Below are 24364 nucleotides of genomic sequence, written 5' to 3'. Positions count from 1 at the left end.
GGGCAGCCCTCAGAGAAGCAAGCGCACTTGGATTGGTGCCTATGTCTCTCTACCCCTTGAGAGCTCTTCTTTTCCTTTCTCCAAGCCTCAGTAGTACACAGCGGTCATGAAGGATCTCTGCACATTTGCCCCCTAACTTTTTGTCTCAAAATATCTATTATAAACCCAAATAAAACCAAACTGCCAAAGGTTTCTAGCATTACCTGGTCAGATAACAGTCTGTAAAGCATTGGCACTGTTATATTAGTGCAGATCAAACCTTGGTGGAGGCAGAGAAGAACAATGTAAGGTCACGGGGGTCTGCAGTGAGGTACAACACTGGCAAAGGGGAAGCCACGGAAAAATAACCTATTTTTCAATATCTTACTTTAGTGATTTCTTCAACATACTGCAGATGATATACTATTTTAATTTTATGAGAAGAAGAACCTAATAAAGTCGGATGGCATCTATACAGGGAATAGAAGGTTCTTTTGATAACGTGAGTTTGATAGCCCAAACTAACTGAGCCAGTATCAATTTTCTGAATTGGGCCTTTTAAAGGAAACTCAAACATTTTCAAAAAAATAAATACCACAATCACAAATCCTTCTCTCTCTAAAAATGCTCAAACTAATTTTTTAAAAAATGTCAGGACTTGGGATGGGCTTCTTGCAAGAAACTAAAAATACAGCTAATGAGCAGATGGCGCCCCCAGACAGGAGGAGCGCACCGCCGGCTCTCACTGGCAGTCCAGTTGCCATTTTTCTGGAGGAGAAATTTAAAGAGCACACAGAGTGAATCAAACTGTAAACCTTGCTCCTGAATAAATGAGAGGAGCCTAGACTGCTGCAGCTGTGAAATGTGTTGCCCAGATTTATTCTCCTCTCCCTAAACGCTCACATAGACACTCCACTAAATGCTGTCTTGAATGGTTTGCAGTTTTCCATGCATAAATTCTTTCTCCAGCTAGACTGCAAACTTCTTGGAGGCAAGAACTATCTTCTACCACTTTTTTGTTATTCTATGGCCATGTTAATCCCTACTAAAAATGGACTATAATAATTCACTCAAGGAAGCCTCTTTCCTATGAAAAGATACTTTAATACTAACTCAACAGAAAGTCAAGATTTTATTAATAAGAAAAATAACATTGTTTCCAAATAGTGATTTCTCAATTTAAGAGTAGGCAACTTAATGTATTATGAATTGCCTATTGCATCTGGATTCTGGCTTTCAATGCTAAACAATAATGTTAGAAAATTCAATTTGCCTTTAAGTCGTTTCTTAAACTAAATTATTGGCAAACTTCACATAATGCTTAGATTGTACAAAACTTTACTCATCTGGATGTTTAAGTTTGAAAAAGAATGATAAAGCCACTTTTCCTTTTTGTATTTTGGATAGAGTAAAAAGAGGATTTTCACTTCACATTGAACTGCCTTTAAAAAAGTAACAGACCAAATGTAAGTTGGGAAAAGGTAGAGGCCAACTTTTAATACGTAAAATAAGAATGACAGCAGCCAGAATACGCCAAACTACTTCTTCCCTAGTAAACTTTAAATAAGGAGCCCTTTGACGTAGGCAGAATTCCAGGATGAGGCTGCAGGAAACAGGGAAAAGGAAATTCCGGTTTAGGTTGAGTGATAGGGACCCTACCCTTACCGCTGACTGTGCCAAGATTCAGTTTCAGAATGTGCAAAATCCCCTTCCCACCCATACATTATTTCATGAGTGAATTAGGAAAGGGGAAGGAAGTAGGGTGGGTCCCCAGACTTAACAAAGGAACAGAAGAAAATGGGGTGGGCCGGGGGAGGGATCCCTGGGGAAAGTGTTTACATGGTTTTCATATACATTTTAGAGACACTCTTCGTTTTTGCAACTGGAAGTTGGGAAGTCAGTTTAGGAGCTCATGTTAGTATTTTTTTGTTTTTTTTGAGGCAGAGTCTCAAGCTGTCTCCCTGAGTAGAGTGCCATAGCATCACAGCTCACAGCAACCTCCAGCTCCTGAGCTTAGGAGATTCTCCTGCTTCAGCTTCCCAAGTACCTGAGACTATAGGCACCTGCCACAATGCCTGGCTATTTTTTGGTTGCAGTGTTCATTGTTGTTTGGCAGGCTGGGGCTGGATTTGAACCTGCCACGTTCGGTTTATGTGACTGGCGCCCTTAGCTGCTGAGCTACAGGCACCAAGCCTCATGTTGGTATTTCTATTTAATACACTGCAAAGCATAAGCTACATTTCAGGAAAAACAGTTTCCATTTGCTGGTGAATAGCGCTGGTTGTATTCCAGAACATAGAAGCCACACGTAGGCCTGACCCCACATCGTTTCTGCACATTCACTTTGTCTCTTTCCTCTAGAGCTGCCCTGTGTCTATCCCCTCGTCCTCAGGACTGTCGGGACTGCAGTCATCTCGGCTTCCTAGCCTCTGGTAGTCCTCCCTCCAGTGACGATGGCTGAAGGAAGTGCTCCAGAGGCAATCAGAGGTTCACTCTCAACCCCAGTCTGCCCAGTGGCTCAGCAGCTTCAGCCCTCTAATCAGTCAGACCAAAATAATACCATTTACCTCACAAAGGCCTGCCTCTCTACCTCCTTTTTAACGAAAAGCAACCAAACTAAACACTCCATGTATTCTCATTTTTCTAGAACTGCGGTGAAACTTCTCAGCCCTTGGGCTCCTCCACAGTCTGTTCCCAGCCCCACGTCTCACTAAATCCTTTCTCCTGCCTCCTCTCCACCAAGAATGGTTTCAGATTTTGGAAAAACATCCTGCATTTTGAAATCTCTGTGCATTTTCTAATGCTATTATTCAACTGAGTTATTTAAATATGACCCCAAACTACTTTAAGGTCCAGCCCAAACTCTACCTCGACCTTCTAACGGAGAATCATGTCTCCTTGGTGTCACTTCTTCTCCCTCCTGGTATCTCTCTCGGGATTCTCATCACTGCCTTCTGTATCTCAGTTATTTGTGTCAATATCTTTTCTCCACAACCAGACTATACTTGTTGAGGATAGGAGCCACCACAGTTATTCTGGGTCCTCTAATGTCAGCTTAAATAAAAATTTAATGAATGAATAAAGATAAAAGAGTATTCTAGAATGACAGTCCAGTGACACTAATTCAGACTCCACACAGCAGGAAAGCACTTAAGAAACCTTAAAAATTTAAAAAAATGCTTAACATAAAATAGCACACACATCCCCTATTACCCAATTCCACCAACTTCACTGTCTAAATGACTCTCAGCCTCTACTGCCTTCTCAGTTCCCATAGTTGCTGTCCTGGGTCAGGCTAACACCTCCCACCGGACTCACTGCAGTATCTTTCTAAGGCTTCGCTCCAACATCTCCCTCTGCCCCATTCAATTTTTCCTCTAAACCATTGTGAGAGAGACCTCGCAAAGGCCACCTATGAGTGTGCCACTTCCTTTCTTTTTTTTTTTCGTAGAGACAGAGTCTTACTTTGTCACCCTCGGTAGAGTGCTGTGGCATAACAGCAACCTCCAACTCCTGGGCTTAGGCAATTCTCTTGCCTCAGCCTCCCGAGTAGCTGGAAGTACAGGTGCCTGTCACAACGCCTGGCTATTTTCTAGTTACAGTTTCTATTTCAAGCCAGGGCCAGGTTTAAACTCGCAACCTTCGGTATATGGGGCCGGGGGCCAGGGGCCGCCCCCACTTCCTTTCTTGATGGCTTTCCTTTGCCAGAAAGGCAAGTTTAAACTCCTGAGGGTAATTTATTGGGCCTCACACCTTCTCCTGTCCACTCCCCATGAATTTCCAGAACTCCAGATGTGTGTTTCCCTGCTGGTCCCTCTATCTGAGACACTCACCTTGCCTTTCCCTAAGATCATGAGTCATCCTTCAGGGACAAGCTCAAAAATCCCCATTGGATCATGCCTGCCCTTTCCTCTATCAATGTAATCACAAGATTAAAACTAGGAAATACAATGCCGTCATAAGGGGTCACTTCTTTAAAGAACTAATGACTAAGTGTCAATCCTATGATCCTAATGCTTAGAAGACAGCCAATTTCTGTCCCTTCTGAAAGTCCTCACTTAATTATTTTCAACATTTAGGAATGCATGCTGCCTAATTTTGCCCACAGCTATTTATTATAATAGAATATCGAAAAACTAAGTACTTCCTGAGAAGCCTGTGGTAATTATCCAATTTTTAATTTCAGAAACATCTTGGCAAAAGCACAGAATGAAATGTTTCTCTAATTGCATGCATTTAGAATCATGGCATTTCCCATGTTAAGAAAATATGAGAAATGCCTACTCAGAAAGCTCTAATCTCCTTCAGTTTGTTATAAGGTGTACCAGCAACAGAGGCTTTATTCTATCAAATGCATGGCTTTTCCAGTAGTTCTTTGAAGCAGCTTTCTCTTTGGCACACAGGTGGTACTCTAGAATTGGAGAAGCAATGTAGTTTAGTAAAAAGAATGACTGAATAGGTAATTTGTATTCTAACTCAAATTTGATCACTGTCTGCTTACCTAGCGGTGGCCCAGGAATGGTACATGAGATAGCTGAAGTATGTTAAAATCGTAAAAGAAAGGAAATCTGTATGTGTGTAACTTCTGAGGTTGGGTATCATGGTTATAACAAGAAGAGGAAACTGGAGACTTAGGTTTTTGATAAGCAAACTGCAGTTTCCTCTGTCCATGCTGCATGTTATAACTGAGGTTCCATGACTGCAGATGGCTGGCTACTAAGAGACAGGGCAGGATAAGTGAAAATGTTGCACCAACTTCACAAATGCTGTGAACTTACGGTGTAATCAAAGGTATAGATATAGCAGATGCTCAAGACATGAAAGATTAAACTATCAAGTGGTTTTTATGCCTAATAACTTCTTATAAAAAGTATAGCATCTAGTACCAAAGAGTCCACTTAATATAACCTCAAGAGTTGACTCGTTCAACTGGCATCATTCTGCAGAAGGGAGATCACAGAATGGCTGTGTTTATATTTATCACTAAGAAGGAACGGTCTTTAATAATTCCCTTTCTTTACGTTAAGCTTTGCAAAAAAATCTATGTAGAAGAAGTTCTAATTTCAATGTTTATTTGAATTTATTTATATGCACCATCGTTCCTCTCAAAAGTACAAACATTTCAGAGCTATTAACGCATTTACCATATCACATTCCTGCAAGAAATAAAAAACCTTATTGTTCTATTTTGAAATGAAAGTTTAAAAGTAATGGAGAGCAAATAACCATAAGCATATCTGCAAATCTTCAAACACTAAATTGCTGTCTCATGCTAAAAGCCTTTATAGCTACAAGCACTAAGTTCAGATTTCTACAGTTATAAAACCTCATTAACTATAAATATTTATAATATTCCGGGTTGAACTAAATATAAGACAAAGATACACATAGGTATCTTTTTACAAAGCACGAAGTTGTCTGAGGCCTAAAACTGATTCTTTTTTTTTTTTGAGACAGAGCCTTAAGCTGTCACCCTAGGTAGAGTGCCGTGGCATCACAGCTCATAGCAACCTTCAACTCCTGGGCTCAAGTGATTCTCCTGCCTCCGCCTCCCAAGTAGCTGGGACTACAGGCACCCGCTACAACACCTGGCTATTTTTTGGTTGCAGCCGTCCTTGTTGTTTGGTGGGCCCAGGCTGGATTCTAACCTGCCAGCTCAGGTGTATGTGGCTGGCACCTTAGCTGCTTGAGCCATTGGCGCCGAGCCAAAACTGATTATTTCTAATGTTAGTGAAGCGGTACCCTATTTTCTTTGACTTTGAGAGATGGTGACATACCCCAAGTTGTCACTGGCTTACTGCATCTAATCTGCAATCAATTATAACACACAGCATTTTATGACCACTAGGACAGGAAAATGGCTCATAATTAAACTGTGCCATGTTTTTATGTTGCCAATTGTTAAGACTCATCCTGATTTCAGAGATGCTAAAATGTGGGGGGAAACGTGTATCTTGAAATCAATAAAATATGGCATGCAGAAACTGTTGCTCTTCTAATTAAAGTGACTCAAAAGCAATATTTTTTCTGAGAAATTTAAGCCACATACTATGATAGTCAAATCTCCTAAGGACATGGCAACGGTTGGGAGTTAGGCTATCATACAGTCAGCTGTCAGGGTCCTCTTAATGACTCGAACAAGCTGCTGAAGTTTTCAGTGGTAATTAGCCAAGACAAGGTGCCTGAAACCCCCACCCCAATCACAGGGATTTGAAACTTCCTAATTATTTTCCCTCTTGAAATTACACTGTTACTATTCCGGATCCCACTGTTGGAGATGTGCTGTGTTATTAAACTAAACAGCCAGCCTTAGACATGTCACCTTCTCTCCTGGGCAGTAAAAGCCTCTCAACTTGTATTGATGGACTTGGAGCAGAAAAAGCATGAAGCAACATTTCCCCCTTGGAAAGGGTTGAAAAGAAAATTCCAAGGAAAAATTAAAGTCAGAGAAAGACATGTGGATAAGCACAGAGGAATCTTCCTCTTCACGAGCCATCCTGGAGAGTGCAGCACAGAGCAGTGAAATCTGACAAACCACCACCAAGCCAGTAGATGACAACTCAGGGCAGAAGAAAAGGGGTCCCATTGTCTTCTCAGCCTGACGGCAGCATTCCCAATTCTAAGACTCAATCTGAATAACTGCTTTCAGGAAGACCAAGCAGAATTTCCCTGTCCTCCAATTATAACGGCGTTCAAACAATATGACTCTTGTTGGAACAGAACTCTTCATGAGATACTGGGAAAACTTCCTTCTGACCCTCCCACTTGGTGAGAGCATCTACAATCTGTTCTTTTCTTCTTTAGCTGTTTCTAGTGACTTAGGACACATTCGTTTGGTAACTAGATCCATCTAAACATAAGAGTACATCAGAATATTCTTTCAAAATTCATATTCTCCAAACTATCTCCAAAACTTCCAAGTCAAACTTGAAAGCCATCAAACCAGGATCATAAACAGACATACATTCATATTTTCTTGAATGCTCATATTTTGACATGATTTACTTTTGAGAAGAGATCTCTTATAGATCCAGTGCCATAAATCACTTGCTTAAAGCTATGAGCAGTTTGTCATTTTCACTAAGAAGAATGCTTCTGCCTGGCAGAAACATTTTCTACCCCTTCAAACCTACATCCCCAAGAAATAAAAGCCTTACGTGTTCAGACTTCTCCTGTTCTTTTTTGTCCGTCTGTAAAAACTGATAGTTTTCTCTTGCCAGCTTCTGGACCAGTTCAATCCGTCCGATGTCATCTCTCTCTTGAAGTTTGCACATCACCCCTGCCTTAAGAGTTGGAGAAAGAGCGAAGATATACTTAAATCCACAGTCCCAGGACATGACACCACTGCAAAGTTCACCTTAGAACAATAAGCTCATTTTTTCCATCACTTGTATTAAATCATGGTCTTGGTAAAATATTTTGCCTTTCCCAAATGGCGATTATATTATTTTAATCCAGGAACGCCATGCCAGGAGACTTATAGTTGAGAGCATGTATGAGTCTACTTTAAGAGGGTGAAGGGAAGAGAAAACTAAATCATTTGCTACCAAGTGTGAGCCTGACATGCCCCCGTTTGTTTGTTCCTGACAGCCTGTTTCCTGTTACATAAACAGAGCCTAGCAAGAGGTTAAAAACTCATGGGAAAGTTAGCCAGGAACCCCGCTGGCAAAAGGGTTAAGAGATAGAGTCTTAAAAATAACTGTATCAACCTCCCAAGTCTTCAGCACCACCAGATCATTCATTTCACGTATGTGCAGTTAACAAGAAGATTGCAAGATAATGTTTTTTTTTCACAACTGGAAAATTACTATGGGGCATTAGTAAAACACCCCTAATACTGCATGAAAGATAGTGAGAATTTTTATTAACAATAAGAAATTGGAAAAAGAAAGCTTACGGGTTTAGAAATGATCCAGAAAGCATCGTATATTTTTATTAGGTCAAAGCACCTAAATACTAAGAATATGAGGAGAGAGACAAATTTAGGGCTTTAGAACTAAGAAAAATAGATTCATTCTAACACACAAGCTATGAACGGTTTCTGCTCAAATTCTTTCCAAAAGGACATACCAAGACATGATCTAATAAAGAAATCTGAAATTAGGCTTGGCAGGAGCAGTCAGAACTATGGAATTTTTGTTTTACACAATATAACCTACAGGATTTGAATATATTTAGTAACATGACCAAATATGGGGAAGGAGTCAGCAAGGGATCCAAAGCTTCATGGTCTTTACAGTTTACACACTGTTGGGTGGGCATCAGAGAAACAAAACCATCCCGCAAAGTAATGACTAAATCTTTATTCCCAAGGGCAGTGACATCTCCTTATCTGCAGTTTCTCCAACTAGGAAGGAAACAAACAAAAAGAAATTCCTGAAGTGGCCCAAATCACAGACTCCCAAAGGCCAGCAAGTGAAATTCTTCCACCAAAGTCAGAGATTTATTTTTACAACATCCCTCACAAGTGGTTTTCCAGTTTCTTTCTGAAGTGTCCTTGGACAGGGATCTCAGTTTATCTTAAGACAGACTGTACAGGGTTGGACAGCCAGAATTATTGGCAAATCCCTTATCACATAAGACAAAACTCTGAACCCATTTCACTTTAACCCATGAATACCAGTTTTGCCTTTTAAAACAACTGAAATGAGGCCAATTTCTCATTCAATATGACAAGCTTTCAAATATTTAAATACAAATATTATATCCTCCTTTTAATATTCTCCAGATCTATGTCTCTAGTTTCCTAATTATTTTATTTGTTCATTTATTCATTCACTCAACAAGTAGTAACAAGCTACTCGAGGTTCTGGGAATATAGTAGTGGACAACAATAAAAATCCCCCTCACATCCTGGAGCTTACATTCAATCAAAACTGTAAATTGTATAATATGCAGACATGAAATATTAGGTGGTAACATAAGACAGGAAGACCAATTAACCAAGATAAGGGGACAGAGAAATAAGTATTATTTCTTCATAATTTTTTCATAGGCATTATTAAAACATAAATGTCAGGGAAGGGTTTTATAATAAGATGACACTCGAGTGAAGACATAAAGGAAGTGAAGAAGAGGTGACATGGATATCCTGATGAAGTGTGTCCCAGGCAGACGCACAGCAAGTGCAAGGGCGAGGATCAGCAGAGAGAACGGCTTGGCTAGAACAGAGCTGGTAAGAGGGACACTGCTGGGATCAGTCAGAGAGGTGATGTGGGATCAGATTACATAGTTTCCTTACAGGCTGGAGTTTGGATTCTTTCTCTGAATGAGACAGAAAGCCTTTGACGGGTTTCAAACAGATGACGTACATTTTAGCATGATCACTACGTGTCCTGGATTAGGTAAGGGGAAGTAGTTGTAGCTAGAAGGCCAGTTAGGAGACTGGTTTCCACACGAGTCTCTTCCACACAAGACTTTGTTGTTTAGGAGTCTCCTAACTATTTGGCCTACTCAACTAGAAGGATGGAGTTATCATTTACTGAGAATAGAAAGACAGGGAAGGCTGGAAGGGCTGGGAAAGAAGATGTCTATTTGACATCCAAGTGGAGTCACGGTGATGGCAGTTGGGGGGCGCTGGAGACAGGCCCAGGCTGGAGAAGGAATTGGGGCGTTACCAGAGTGTCAGAGTGTAGATGGTATTCCTCTGATTTCACCAATGCAGTGGTGTGAATCCATGCACTGAGTCTAATGCTTAGATTCTGGGAAGATGAGGAGTAATTAGAAAAGAAGACTCAAGAGAAGTGTCCCCAGAAAGAGAATCTGGAGAAGAGTACAGACGGTGTTTCAATGAAGAAAAAGCAAAAAACTCCATCAAATGCTGCTGAAATACCAAAGTGGGTTCAAAATAACTGACACTGAATTTGACAAGAATAAATGTTGACTTGGAGGAGAGCAATTTCTTTTTGCAGTGGTAGGGACAAAAGCTTTATTAGCATGAATTCAGTAGGGAATGGGAGACAATTCTTCCAAGTAATGTGTGACAACAAGTAGGGCAGTACTATAGAGTGATACTGAAGGGAGTTTTGCTTCTTTTAGTATAAGGGATATTCCAGCATATGTATCTCTATTAGAAATCATCTAAGTAGGTGGCACCTGTGGCTCAGTGAGTAGGGCGCTGGCCCCATATACTGAAGGTTGCAGGTTTGAACCCAGTCCCGGCCAAACTGCAACAAAAAATAGCTGGGCATTGTGGCAAGCACCTGCAGTCCCAGCTACTCGGGAGGCTGAGGCAAGAGAATAGCCTAAGCCCAGGAGTTGGAGGTTGCTGTGAGCTGTGACGCCACAGCACTTTACCCAGAACAATAAAGTGAGACTCTGTCTCTAAAAAAAAAAAAAAGAAAAAAGAAAGAAAGAAAGAAAAGAAAAGAAATCATCTAATTAAGTGTAGAGTAGAAATGGCTTAACACAATAATTAAGTAAATGAAGAGAGGGATATATTAACCAGTATGATGTAAGCGTTCCAAATTGTATATGAAATCAGCACATTGTACTGCCTCAATGCATTAATGTATACATGATCTACCGCTTATGATTTAATAAAAATTAAAAAACTAAATAAAATGTCAATGCTTCCCCCCTGCCCCCCAAAATAAAAGAAGAAGAAAGAAAGAAAGAAATCATCCAGTAGAGAGGGAAATTTGTTAGTGAAGAGGGATGGGGACATTTTCTTTCATTCTTGTTTTTTTTTGGAGATGGAGTCTCATTATATTGCCCTCAGTAGAGTATCACGGCATCCACAGCAACCTCCAACTCTTGGGCTTCAGTGATTCTTTTGCCTCAGCCTCTCAAGTAGCTGGGACTACCGGTGCCTGCCAAAATGCCTGGCTATTTTTTTGTTGCAGTCGTCGTTGTTGTTTTAGCAGGCCCAGGCTGGGTTTGAACCCACCAGCCTCTGTGTATGTGGCTGGTGCTGTAACCACTGTGCTATGGGTGCTGAGCCGATGGGAACATTTTCAAGAGTAATGTTCTCTTGAATAGAAAAGGGAGGATAAAGATCTAACTTTGGGCAGAAACATGACGATACATATTTCATCCACTGGAACGAGAGGGACAGTGAATGCAGGGGTAAATATGCAGGTAGGTTGGTGTATTTGGTGGTGGGGACATGTGGAAATTCTGTTCTGAAGGCTTCTATTTCCCAGTAGAATAAGAAGTCAAGTTACCATCTGAGAGTGGGAAATGGAGAGAAGATGTTAGAGGCATGAGGAAGGAAGGCTACGCAATAATCATTTCACTGGCAAGCACGAGGGAACTTTACTTTGAAAAGTGCCACAGAGCAAATACTTTAGGCTTGGTGGGCCATAGGTCTCTGTTGAAACTACCCATTTTTAGCCCAGCTATATTCCACTGATACCTCATTTACAAAAACAGGCAGTAGGCTGTGGTTTCTCAACCCCTGGGCTAAGAGAAGAGGAAACTGGGCAAGGGAAATAGAACAGGATCGTCGAGCATTACTGAGGGTAAACTTGATCATGTTTTTTGGTCCTTTTACCATCCTAGCCTCCTCTTTCAGAGCATATTTTTGTTTGTCAGAATTTTAATGGAGTCTATAACCTGAGACAACACTAAATATATGGGCTGATCATGAAGATGCTCTTTTAATCAATACTAAAGAAGGTAAAAAGAGTTTCAATGCTGTTAACCATCTTCCTTCAAACTATGAAGGCAAGAAAGTGTGGCAATTTCGACTCACAAATGACTAACATTTAAATGTTTTGACACGTAAAGGAATACATTTCTGTTTTCTAGAAAATTCATTTTTGTCAACACCTAGGATTTCTTCTCTCTCCTGTCATGTCATCCACAATCTTTAATACACTGCCCTGCTAGTGGGGAGAGGATGCCAATGACCATCCAACTTGGGCACCTGCTTTGTGATGTGAGTGCCCTGACCTCCCTGTTTCCCAGCGCAGCCCTCCTGTGTGATGGGGGCCTGAGGGCCAGCAGTGCAGGACAGAGGGGTGAGCTCTGTGGAGCCTTCCCCCTCTTCCTTCACACAGGCTGCAAGGCAACTTAGCTACGCTCCCACAGATTCCAACCTGGAAACTCCTTCCTTCCATCTGTAGGTCCCAGATACAGGTGTGTGTGCTTCAACAACTCATAAAAACATCAGCAATAAAAGACTGGAATTAAATAAAAGAAACTGAAGAGGTCTTAACTTTTTTTTTTGGTTTCTGTGTGAATGTGAGTTTTCAAGAAACTCTAAACACTCTTCATAATCATATGATTAGGATCTTAAACACTAACTTTTCTTTCAGGCAGAAATATTTTTGTTAGGACCAGATACCTGGGTACACAAATCAAATATGTATTTTATACACAAAAAGCTATTCCTTTTTAAAATGGTCTTTAGAATAAATTATTTCATGTCTACTTCAAATATTATAATGAAAGGACTATTGCTATCTTGATTTTTCTGGCTTCCATATAAATTCTAGATGTATTTTCACTAGACAATCAATTCTATAGCACTCATTACATAACAACTATCAAGAAAGGCTTTCAAGGAAGGTTATAAATGTTTTTTCATTCCCTGGAGGACTTTAAGCCCATACATCCTAAGTGGCTTACAAGGCAGTTGCTCTTTGGAAGCACCATGCTAAGCCAGGTGTTCTCTGAGGGTCCCTTTCATAGCTCTATAATTTAGTGATTTAATTCAGGAAACCCATAAATTTATTAATATATTTCGGGAGCTTTCTTATGGCAGGAGAAGCAAGATAACTAAGGGCCCTTGATCTAGGCTTTCACATTCTCTTGGTCTATTTAATTTGTCTATGTGAAATTAATTACAAACAGTTTACCTAACACTGCTAAGCCAGGAAAAAATAAAAGATTAATGTATAACTGTCAGAAGAGTTATTTAAGAACTTTATTTCAAGGTCTGTTTTGGAAAAAAAAAAATCTATGCAATGTATAATTAAAGCTATTCATATGATTTTCAGCGTCTGAGAAGAGAAATGTTATGAATACAAATGAAACAAGCCTGTTTCCTTTACAAATGGAGTCATGAAAATGTTGGGTCCACCCTCTCAGAAGTGAAATGAAACTTGAACAAGATTCCTTAGGAAAGACCACATGGATGATAAATGAGCATCTTACTGTGATGAGAGGTAAAATAGTACAGTTCTATGTATGAAAGTATTTTCTGCATTATCTTAACTTTAAAAGTCACTTTTCCTAAAACACGAAAACATCATGCAAAAATTGCTCTCGAGGGAAGGAAAACCAGGAAGAAAGTGTTTACCTTCCATGAAGGCACTTTTGTAGCAAGAGAATGCTATTCAATACCAATTCAAGGCATTCGGATAAATTCTTATTGATTACTACATCATACATTCATTTCATTAAAACTTAAACCTTAAATAAAAATTCATAGAACGTTTTGCTATTTTAAATAGAAAATATAACTGACAGAATAAAACACTAATGGGTTGAGACGATATATTACTCAATTGTATGCACCTATTTCTGAAACAGAAAATATAAAGACTTCTTTCCAGAGAAATTCAGAGGACAGTTATAGTCAAAAAAAGAATAATAATTTTAGGGCAGCAAGTATTCATTTTCTCAAATTTCCCCAAAGAAAGAAAGAACACTATGAAAAAGCTCTCCCTATCTGGGACAGAAAAATATGTGCTTTGATAATGGGAGAAAGAACTAAGAAGCATCCACAGTGAGAAATACACACAATAGAACGTGTGACGGTCTAGGCAGGGCATCACTGATTCCCAGGGCATCACTAGTGTAGGCCTCAGACATCACACCAGGGCACGCAGAGCCTTAGAAATCATTCTGTGACTCCCAGCCCTTCACTGCACAGCAAGGCAACGGCAGTTCAGGTCCTCCTCCTTTGTCAATTACTTTTGTTAGTATGATCTCCATCCTGTATAAACACTACGAGAGACCATACCCTGCCAGAGCATCATGAGAGCAGGGAAGGAGGCAGAAATCACAGCTACATGAGATTATAACTGTTATTTACCTCTAATACTATCTTAAGTTATTGTGTTAGAAAATTATGCTTTCTGAATAAACTCTAAATATAGAATTATAAATTTACATAATTGACAAAGAAAGGGTTCATTCATTTCACATACTTGATTCCTTGAACTTTCAGGCTTGATCACAGAGGCCACCAAAATTCTATCTTCTTTTGACCTGAGAGAAATTACAGCTCAGATCTGTACACATTATCAACCAGACTGCTAAGCAGGGCAGCAAAGTGGGAAAATAATAATTAAAAAATAAATAAAATAAACTAATAAATTTTAACACAAAAGATTTAACAGGATCATCTGTTTTCTGTAACAGCCTTAAATATGAGTTTTCTTCAGTATATATTTTTTAAAGTTACCATTGGCTACTGATAAAGTATTAAATATTTGGCGATTAACTTATATAATTAACAATTATTATTACTTAACAGTAAAATGAGCGATTCAAATGTAGGACAGGAGGCAAACAGTCACTGAATCCAGTGGCCAATGGCCAACTGAAACAAAGCTTGAATTTCTAAAGTTCAAAACAAATTATTTATTGAAGATGTAATTAGAATTTTAAGCTAGAACCTGATAAAATTTCAATATATTCTGACAAAGCACCACATCTGAGCCCTGTTAGAACCTTAAATATTCAAACCCAAAGCAACGAGACAAGTGATCAGGACAATGATAACTCACCAAGGCTAATGTTTCTGAGTGTGTACTGTGTGTCTCGCACTAGTCTGATTGCTTCATGTGTAGTCATTTAATCTTAAAACAACCTAACAATTATCTCCATTTCAAGGCAGTTTGCACAATGGTTAAAAGCAAAGATGCTGGAACTGGATTGCCTTTATTTGAAACCTACTATCTACTTTATAGGGTTGGCTGTGAGGTTTAAATACATTAAAAAAAATTAAAAAGAGTGTTGAAGAAAAATATGTATAAAGAACTGCCTAAGTGCTGATTTTCAGTATTATTACAGAAAAGGAAGATGGACACAGGAGAGTTAACTTGCCCAAGGTAACTGTGACAGAGCTAGGAAAAGAACCCAAGGATTCTGCCGTAGAGTCAGCACCCCTAAATTTCACGGCAGGCTGCCTAACATTTATTGAAACTCTTATGGGCCAAGATAACAAACTTTTTTTTTTTAAACTTTGCTTCATTTCAGTCTCATAATAACCTTATAATACTTCCAATGTTACAGAGACAACAGCCCTGCCTGCCAGGTACTGCTCAGCCCAGTGGGGATGCCCCAGGGGCAAAGACTCAGGCACCCTACAGAACTACAGGTTTAGAGCTGCTAAGGAACTTGCCCTTAAGGAAGAAGGGCTGGGATGCAAACCCAAGTCTAAACAGCTCTTTTCACTCCACCCACAGTCACTGCATTAAAACAGGGAGTTTCTTAGGAAGGAAAGATATTTTTAGTGAGAGAAAGAAGGAAGGAGCCAATGTATGAAGGAGATTAGAGCTCTCTGGGAAGTGAGAAGCCTGGGGACCGCAGGGCTCTCTGGGGTTAGAGACCATCTTAACCCTTTGTATACCCAAAGTTTTCAACAGCCTGTGGGGTATCCAACCTGTGGCCTGCTGGCCATGTGCAGATTATTTAAGGACTGTTTTGCTTATCTATGGTGTCTGATATCATGAAAAGTATGCACTGATTTTTTTTTTTCTTTTTTTTGCTCATCAGCTTTCACTAGTGTTTGCATATGTAATGTGCGGCCCAAGACAACTCTTACTCTTTCCGTGTGGGACAGAAAAAAAAAAAGGTTGGATATCCCTGGCATTTTCCCAAAGCAACACATTTTTTAAGTTCGGAGACCAGGTAAGGAATGAGAAACCAATTTCTATTTAACTTGTTTAAAATTACTTCAATACTCTGGAGTGAAGATTGTAGTAATTTGAAATACCTACCATGGAGTCTGTCATATAGATGGTTAAGCAATTATATGTATATACATCAATGAAATAAATTGCACATGTAAATTATACACATAACTTACAATGACAATTAAGTTCATGAACTTTCCACTGTAGGCTTGCTTACATTGGCAGCACAGTACAAACAACTTGGTAAGGGTTCATAACCTTGATATATCAGTGTCCCACAGTTGTGTGCACATCAATGTGTGGAGGTATTTTGTTGAGTGAGTGGTATTCATTATTGTTGTGTGCTATCAGGAGAATGTCAGAGCTTGAATTAGAGTAAACAAATATTAAATTTCTTGTTAAACTTGGCAAAAGCAGAAGTGAAATCTGGGACATGTTATTCAAGTTTATGGGGATAATGCCATGAAGAAAATGGCAGTGTGCAAATTAAACATTTTTCTGAGGGGAGAGAAAGTGTCACTGCTAAAGAGAGGTCAGGGCCGCAAGAACAAGCTGAACTGATGAAAACACTGCAAAAATTCATCAAAATGTGTATCAAAATCATCAGCTATGAGAAGTATAATGGACTAAGTAGATATAGACAGAGAAATAGGAAAATCTTAGCTGAAAACTTTGCCATGTGAAAAGTATGGCTCTTACATTACAACAATGCACCAGCATACACAGCACTGTTTGTGAGGGGGTTTTTAGCCAATGAAGAAATAATGGTATTGGAACACCTCCCTACTCACCTGGTCTGACCCCCAGTGACTTTATTCTTTACCTGAAGATAAAGGAAATGTTGAAAGGAAAACATTTTGATGACATTCAAGACATCAAGAGTAATATCTGTACAATAACAGCTCTGATGGCCATTCTAGGAAGAGTTCCAAAATTGCTTTGAAGGGTAGACTAGGCGCTCGTCTCAGTGCATGGCTTCCTAAGGGTAGTACTTCAATGGTGACCGTAGTGATATTCAGCAATGAGGTCATGCAGCACTTATTCTAGGATGAGTTGGTGAACTTAATTGTCAGACATCGTATGTCTACGCCCATGAGCAGACACATTTATTTCTAATTCTGACTAGGTATCTAATGGCAAAATCTATAAGTTTTCTTTAAGCTTACTCCACATGACTTAAAGTACCAGTTCCACTAAGACATTTGTATAGATAGACTTGCAGAATCAAACCAACAAAACTGGTGGTTCTACCATAGTAACTGATCACGCTTTCTCAGATACACCAGAGGAGGTAACAGCTACCTGCCTCCTTACTCAGCCCAGGCCTATAACAATCATAAGTATACCTCCTGGTGAACTTAACTCTTGACTCCCAAACCTAAATAGAATCTGTTCCTGACCTAACTATCGATTTCCTGGCTTCATGATTTCATTTTTCTATAAGTCCTGTAGTATGCAGTCATTGTCACTTATTGCTGAACAGAATCACAAAATCCTGAAGAGCAAGGTCTGCGTACCTTTTTGAGAAGTAAACTGCATTCAAGCAGACTTTCCCACAGAATAAGCTCAAAACAAATAAACAACAACAGTTTAAATTTAGAAATACTTGTTCCACTAATAATTAAAGAATGTAAGAAACCTTTAAAGTAGTAAATAACTCTTGAGTTAGGAAATCCTGACAGAGGTTTGCTTGGAATCCTGAAGTGTAATTTCAATATGAACTTGTAGATTGCAGTATTTAATACTACCATAGCAAAACAATGCAAATTTATTAAAACATTATAACCTGTGCAATCTTGCCCCCAAAAAAGATAATATGATTTTTCTGTCCAGAACTGATAGATTTAGAACCTTAACGGTGAAGTGGTGAACTAACCAGGCTAATTAAGAATCTTTAAAGAATCTTTAAACTCTTCACTGTTACATAAAGTTAACAGCTGATAACACTAGGGTGTCCCACTTTTTTAATGCTGCAATAGTATTTGGAGGTAAGTTCCTACAAAAGCATATCTCTGCTATGACTTAGCTCTTGGGGGACAGCCCTTTGGCAGGTCAAAGTTGTCAGTCGGATCATCCTGTCTGCCTTCTTCAGGCAAAGGTCTTTCCTGGGGGCAGCTACCTCTTCTGGTTCTTCAATTATGTTCCTTGCTTTCTCTGGGAAGTAGACCATACCTATCTGTCCCTCTCCCATGAATCAAATTATAAATATGGTTAGTAATTTAGGGTCTTTCTTGTGAAATACATCTATGTTAAAACTGAACACAGAAAAGGCCAAACCATTTCTGAGCACCTGTACCATCTTACCAGCCTTGGCACAGAAGAGTACAATGAACGAGGGGCTGTCACGGAATGGACCATACCTGAGGACCTGGAACGCCTTCGGCTTCTGTTACAGTTGTGTTTTTGTCACTGTTTTCTTCATCTTGTTCAACTGATTTAAAAAAAAAACAAAAACGCAACACTATTAAACGTAGCATCAAGAGAAAGACGTTTCAGATAATTTTCTTTCACATAGCAATCTGACAGGAAAAACTGATGGTAGGTAGATTGATAAAATGTAAATCTTGGCACTATTCTTTGTTATTAAAATGGAACGTTAACTAATAGCACTGGGAACTTTTCATGTACCTTATTTCATTTATTGAAACAATGACAGTGGAAACTTTTAATCTTAATTCTCTTCTTCTCCTAAACTCATCCACATATCATCATATCAGTATCCTGCTTTTAATATAATGGAAGCCAGAGGTATACAAGACAATTTCTATTCATTTCATGTGAGACCATTCATACTTATTTAAAATGTGGTTTGCTGTCTGGCAGTTTTACTATCACATAATAAAGGAAACGTAGTATTTTATATGTGGGTTGCTTAGTGCATTGTTACCACAGAATCCCAAACTGTACAGTGTTGAATTCATCTCTCCTCTCTCTAGCCATCTCCCCGTCCAGCCCTTATCATCCTTTCCTCACTAGGGTGATAACCTCTTACACAAAGCCCCCGACTCCAGCTTGGGCACAACTGCTAAAATAATCAGTCCCCCAAAATGTAAAAATAGCATGTGCCAGGTTTTGGCCTATGTACTGCTCAGTTTAAAAAATCTGAACTTCTGTTCAATCATGGCAGGGGCTTGTTGAAGTCTCCAGCTCCCCCAATCTCTAACTTCACACTCACCCCAAAGTGCATTTTACATGACCCCGATCCAAGCATCATGACTGTTTTGCTTTTCTCATCATACTGTCTTCTCTTCCATCTTAAATACTAATTGAGCACCTACTATGTCCGTAACTGGAGACAGTGACATTTGACAAACTTGATATAGTAGAGACCTTGATAAATTCGGATGTGAGCCTAAGAACATGGGAGACTGCATGATTTAATATGTATGATACGTATTTTCAAAAGTTCCTTTTGGCTTTTTGTGGAGAATAGACTTGAGCAAAGAAAGTGCAGAGGAGGGAGAGTAGAGATCTCCTCGCCCTGCCTAGAGACGACAACAGCTCAGACTAGCGGTGGCCATGACCAGGAGAAACATGGTGGACTGGAGCTGTGTTTTTAGACAAAATGGACACAGCTTGCTAATGAATTGAAGACAGAGGGAGGAAAAAAGGAAGAAGAGGGAGAAACAGCAATCAAGGATGACTCCTAGGCAGAGTATGTCATCGCGTATATCCATTTCACTCTTTGTCCTTTCTTTCCTCTCCATCAGATGAAGGTCAGAAACATTCCAGGCCAGCTGGCAGTGAGGTCACCCACTATACTTATGAATTCAATTTGCATTATTTTATATGCTTTTAAATATTATGCTCTCTGCTCTGTATGCTTTAAAATATTATTTCATGTACCTCTTGCTTTTGTATGCCTCTCATGCCTGCTGCGTGGCGCTTACCACGGAGCCCACCTACCATGCGTGGAGACAGCACAACTCTGCAAACGCTAACCGGGATGAACAATTCATCCCCAAGTGACCACAATGGCGCCACTTGACTACACCTACTTACATAATAAGCTACTGCCTTTGTAGCTATATATGAAAGACGGAGGGAGGAAAACTCTTCTGTCAAACTCCATAAATACCTAGGATAACTCCTACCAGCTGAGCACCTATAGGCAAGGTAGGAATAGCTGAAGTGGGTAGAAGCTTTTCTTCTATTTTCAGAAAAAAGGTTCCATTCATGCCTGTTCAAAGGGGTCCCCTGTTGCTACTGTTGCCCAGTTAGAAGGAAACTTAAGAAGAAAGAAAAACACTCATATTTTCTCTGAAAAACTAGAGGCAAGAATACAAAGGAAAAAATAAAACATAGAATAACATCCTATATTTTTCTTTAAAATGCAATTGGCTATGGAAGTAAGGAGCTCTACTTAACCAGTTGAAATAATCTCTGAAATGTTTCCTCATCCTGGAAAGGGGAGACATTTTCTTGGAGGGGAGGCGGATCATATACCAATGTGGGATAACTTCATGTAAAGAACAACCATACATACCACTTAATTTGTGCTTGATTTGAATTTTTACTCTTCAAAGTTTAAATTCCAATAAATATGAAGAAAATTAAATTTTGGAAGATGCTTTGAAAACAAGATTGTAGGGATTTCTTCTTTTTACCTCATTGTACCAGGACACACAACATTCAAGATAACAAATAAGAATTTCATATGACAATTACCCTGTTTTTTAAGATTTAGGCATAATTCTTGGCCGGGCGTTGTAGCTGGCACCTGTAGTCCAAGCTACGTGGGAGGCTGAGGCTAGAGAATAGCTTAAGCCCAAGAGTTTGAGCTTTCTGTGAGCTGTAACGCCATGGCACTGTACCAAGGGTGACATAATGAATCTCAAAAAAAAAAAAAAAAAAAGAATTAGGCATAATTCTTAATACACAGAAATAGAATTAAAAGAGGAATCGATGAGCATAAAACCACACTAGGGATAAAATGTCTGTCTTGTATTTCTAGCCCATCCTCAACAATGACACGTTTATTGTCCATCTTTGAAGACCTCAAAATTTGTCGCCTAGCATTACGCTGATATCAACACAGTGAGAATTAGAAGCACACGCAAGTTAAAGGGCCTGGCAAAGGTAACTCGGCAACCTATCTCAATCTGCATGATGGAGTCTCTCAAAATTCTGCTACGACTCTTTAGCATGATGATGAAGAGATCACTCTCTTCCAACACACAAATAACATTATTTGCTTGGAAATATTGAAAAAATATAATCCCAAAAAAGCATTTTAGCCAATGGTTCACATATACCACTTGGTAACAAAAACTTCCTTATCTTGGACTCTGAAGGCTTATGATTAGCTTATGAAGTGACAAGTATGAAATACACAGAGCCACCCACAAGTGAGGGAGAGCCCTGTGGACCTTTTCATGCACACTGTGGAGGAGAAATAAGGAGACAGTTTCTCTCTGAATGCCTTCTAGTGGTGTGGCTCATGTGGTAGAAGAAGAAGGGAGCAATTATTTAGATTTTTGAGGTTAATTCTTCTTTTATCTGTTCAGAATAAGGGTAAGTTGGGGAAAATTTCCTACGCAAATATTGATTCTGGGACAGTTCCCTCCAGCAAAACACGTACACAGGAATGACAGCTGCTGGGACCGAGGGAGGCTAGGAGCCTCACTCTCTGCCAACACAAACCATCTTCTTATCTCTCAACACACAGAATCTAAAAACAAGCAAAGGCCTTTGAAAATAACTTCTCATAACAAAAGATAGAAGTACAAGATCTAAAGCACATACTTTGAATAGTGAACATTAGAGCCCACATGAGAACGAAGAACACATGTGGATTAATTAACTCTAATTCACATAAGACTACCTAGTTTAAAATGTATCTATTTGTAAACTAGCCAAGAGGGATTCAAGAGGAGCCACTGCTGACAACATCCAAAGATTGTCACCTTGACATCACTTTCTTGTTGCTTTGGGGACAATCACAGGTTTTCCCTTTCCATGACCTACTAGAATGGATGATCTGAAAACTCTCCTAGTAACTCTACTAATCATACTATTTAAACACAGACGGGGTTGATGTCCTTTCAAAAAGATGCTTATTTAATTTCTGCTAATCAATTTTGTAGGGTAAAGAACTTCACTAATGGAAAAAATTAATGCCATGATTGTAATGCATAAGTGGCTATAGTTGGGATCACTCTTTAAAAAACAACCCGCCCATTTAAAAAAAAAAAAACTTAAAAATTTTACGACAGATAAGACATTTAGCATTTCAAGTCTCTATGTGAGAAATTAGCAAGCACAGTTTAGAAAAAGAATTTGTTAGCACTGATGTTTTGCCAAGAGTTGAAATTTGGTGATAATATAATCTTTCACCTGTGTAGTCTTTACAGAAAAGAAGCTCTTTCATATGGGGTTTCACTGGAGGCTCAACCTGAGGAGTTGGGGGAGATAAAAGTAATGCCCATCTTACAGATGAGCAAACTGAGACCAGTGAGATAAAGGAACCTGCCCTAGGCCTCACATATAAGACACCTGTGTCTGTGGCAGTTTATCTCTGCCTCGGGCAAGGGTGGAGGGGGACAGTACCAGTCAAACTGCCCATCAGCAAACCCACTCATGTGGTTCCTGGCCAGGATTTCTTCTCTCTTCCTTTCCTTTTTAATGAAACAGAATGGCATAAAATATAAAGGATAGGAAAAAATTAAGATCCAAATGCATTTTTCAAAATATAAATGAAATGTATACTTAGTTGGAATGTTTTATGTGTTTTGAGGGTGGTGGACATAAAAATGTTAGGAAAACACCCGAGTGTTTCCAGGCCACAGGAGACAGAATCCAGTTCCTCATTATCTAAATCATCAGCTATTCCTTGCCCCATGCAGGAGAGGGGTCAAAATATTTACTTTAGAGATCTGCCCAGCAACACTCCTTCCACATTCGGCAAGGAGTTGTGGGAGGGCATAGTAACATAACAAGCTTGCAAAGAAAGAATATTCATTTTCTATACCAGTGTATAATCATAGATGTGTCCAAATGTTCAACTCTCTTCCTTAAAAAGGAAAAAAAAAAATCACTTATAACTCTTCACTTCATCACTCTATTTTTTTAGGGCTAACATAGGAAAAACAGGGTCAATATTTACCATCATGCCAATCAATATGGTATTATAATGTGGCTTGCGCAATGCTACTGAACATTGAACTCCTCTTTGAAAGCTGACCAAGAGCTGCTAACCTTTCTTTGTCCCAGTAGTTTCTCTCTCAACCCCTCTCTGTTCAGTCTGACAACTGAACTTGAGATGTTGATTTAAAATACTTTTCTGTGTCCTTACTGTCCTTAAACCTTCTAAAAATGCAAGTTTTCCCCAGGCTGTTTTTTTTCCCCCCCCTCTCTGCCTCTCTCCTCGGTGATCTTATCTTGTCCTAAGGTTTCAACTTGCACTGCTATGCGGGTTATTCCCAAATCTATGTCTCCATCGCTGCCTGCTTCTCTGAGTTCCAGGCCCTCAGACTATAACATATGTGGAATCTAAATATTAAAAACAATTGATCTTGTGGAGACAGAGAGTAGAATGTTGGTTATCAGAGGCTGAGAAGGGTAGCGGGGAGAAAGAGGGATAAAGTGGGAATGGGGAATGGGTACAAGTATGTAGCTGGAGAGTCAGACAGAATGAACAATGTTTGATAACAAAGTGACTATAATCAACAATAAGCTAGGGTATACCTTAAAATAACCAAAAGAGTGGAATTAGAATGTTCCTAACACAAAGAAACGATAAATGCCTGAGATGTGGATACCCTGATTACCCCGATGTGATTAATTCACATTGTAGGCCTCATCAAAACCTCACATGTGCCCTATAAAGACATACACTTATTATCTACCAATAATTTTAATGATTATAATTATAATAAGATCACTTTTAAAGATAATAGTTGTAATTAATAATAATTAGACATAATTTAAAAATAAGTGAAGCATATTGCCATGGTAGGTATGGTGGCACAATCTTTGCCTCTATAAAGAGCAGTCTACTTAAAGGGTGTGAGCACACAAGGGTCTGGAATCACAAGCCTCTTCCCTCTCCTGCAGTCTCTATTTTGATTTGATCATCACCAAGTACTGAAGCTAGAAACATCAGTCTCACAGTAAATCCGTCATTTCTACCTTGCTTCCACTTTTTTTGAGGACATGGGAATCATACAGGGAGACTAACGCCAGTTCCACAGCCCCGTCCTCAGTGTTTCTGATGCCTTGGGGCTTAGCCCAGGCACCTGCAGGTTTGAAAGCTTTGACACCTCTGACCCCTACTCTATTCTATACTGGCCAACATTCAAATGGAAGCCCTAGACCAGGCCTAAAAGCCCAGGCCACTATGTTCACCAGACGTCCAAGGGCAGTACTTCAAAGGTAACCGTGATAATATTCAGCAATGAGGTATGTAGCACTTTTTCTAGGATGAGTTCATCAAATTAATTGTCAGACTTTGTACGGTATCAACTCTGATGGCTATTCCAGAAAAAGAGGTGCAAAATTGCTTTGAAGGGTAAACTAGGTGCTGGCATTGGTGCATAGCTTCCCACGGAGAGTACTTAGAAGGTGACTATAGT

The 24364-nt window shown here is 39.4% G+C and overlaps 1 protein-coding gene across 4 annotated transcripts in view; it reads right to left on the bottom strand.

Annotated features, from left to right (window-relative positions):
• The window catches only part of RAPGEF5 (Rap guanine nucleotide exchange factor 5), a 271113-nt gene that overhangs the window by 96751 nt on the left and 149998 nt on the right, over nt 1-24364 (bottom strand). For 3 of the 4 annotated variants that reach the window (XM_053609433.1, XM_053609434.1, XM_053609435.1), the window contains exons 8-9: nt 18152-18222; nt 7137-7262 (exon numbers count right to left, since the gene is read on the bottom strand). In XM_053609433.1, coding sequence (XP_053465408.1) covers nt 7137-7262; nt 18152-18222 — 197 coding nt within the window. Of the gene's footprint in view, nt 1-7136; nt 7263-14078; nt 14115-18151; nt 18223-24364 lie in introns of those variants that run through there. The other variant, XM_053609436.1, reaches the window with a different exon arrangement.

This window comes from Nycticebus coucang, chromosome 11, assembly GCF_027406575.1.
Source record: "Nycticebus coucang isolate mNycCou1 chromosome 11, mNycCou1.pri, whole genome shotgun sequence".
NCBI lineage: Eukaryota > Metazoa > Chordata > Mammalia > Primates > Lorisidae > Nycticebus > Nycticebus coucang.
The sequence above is the reverse complement of the archived record's forward strand: the minus strand, read 5'-3'. Positions and strand labels throughout refer to the sequence as shown.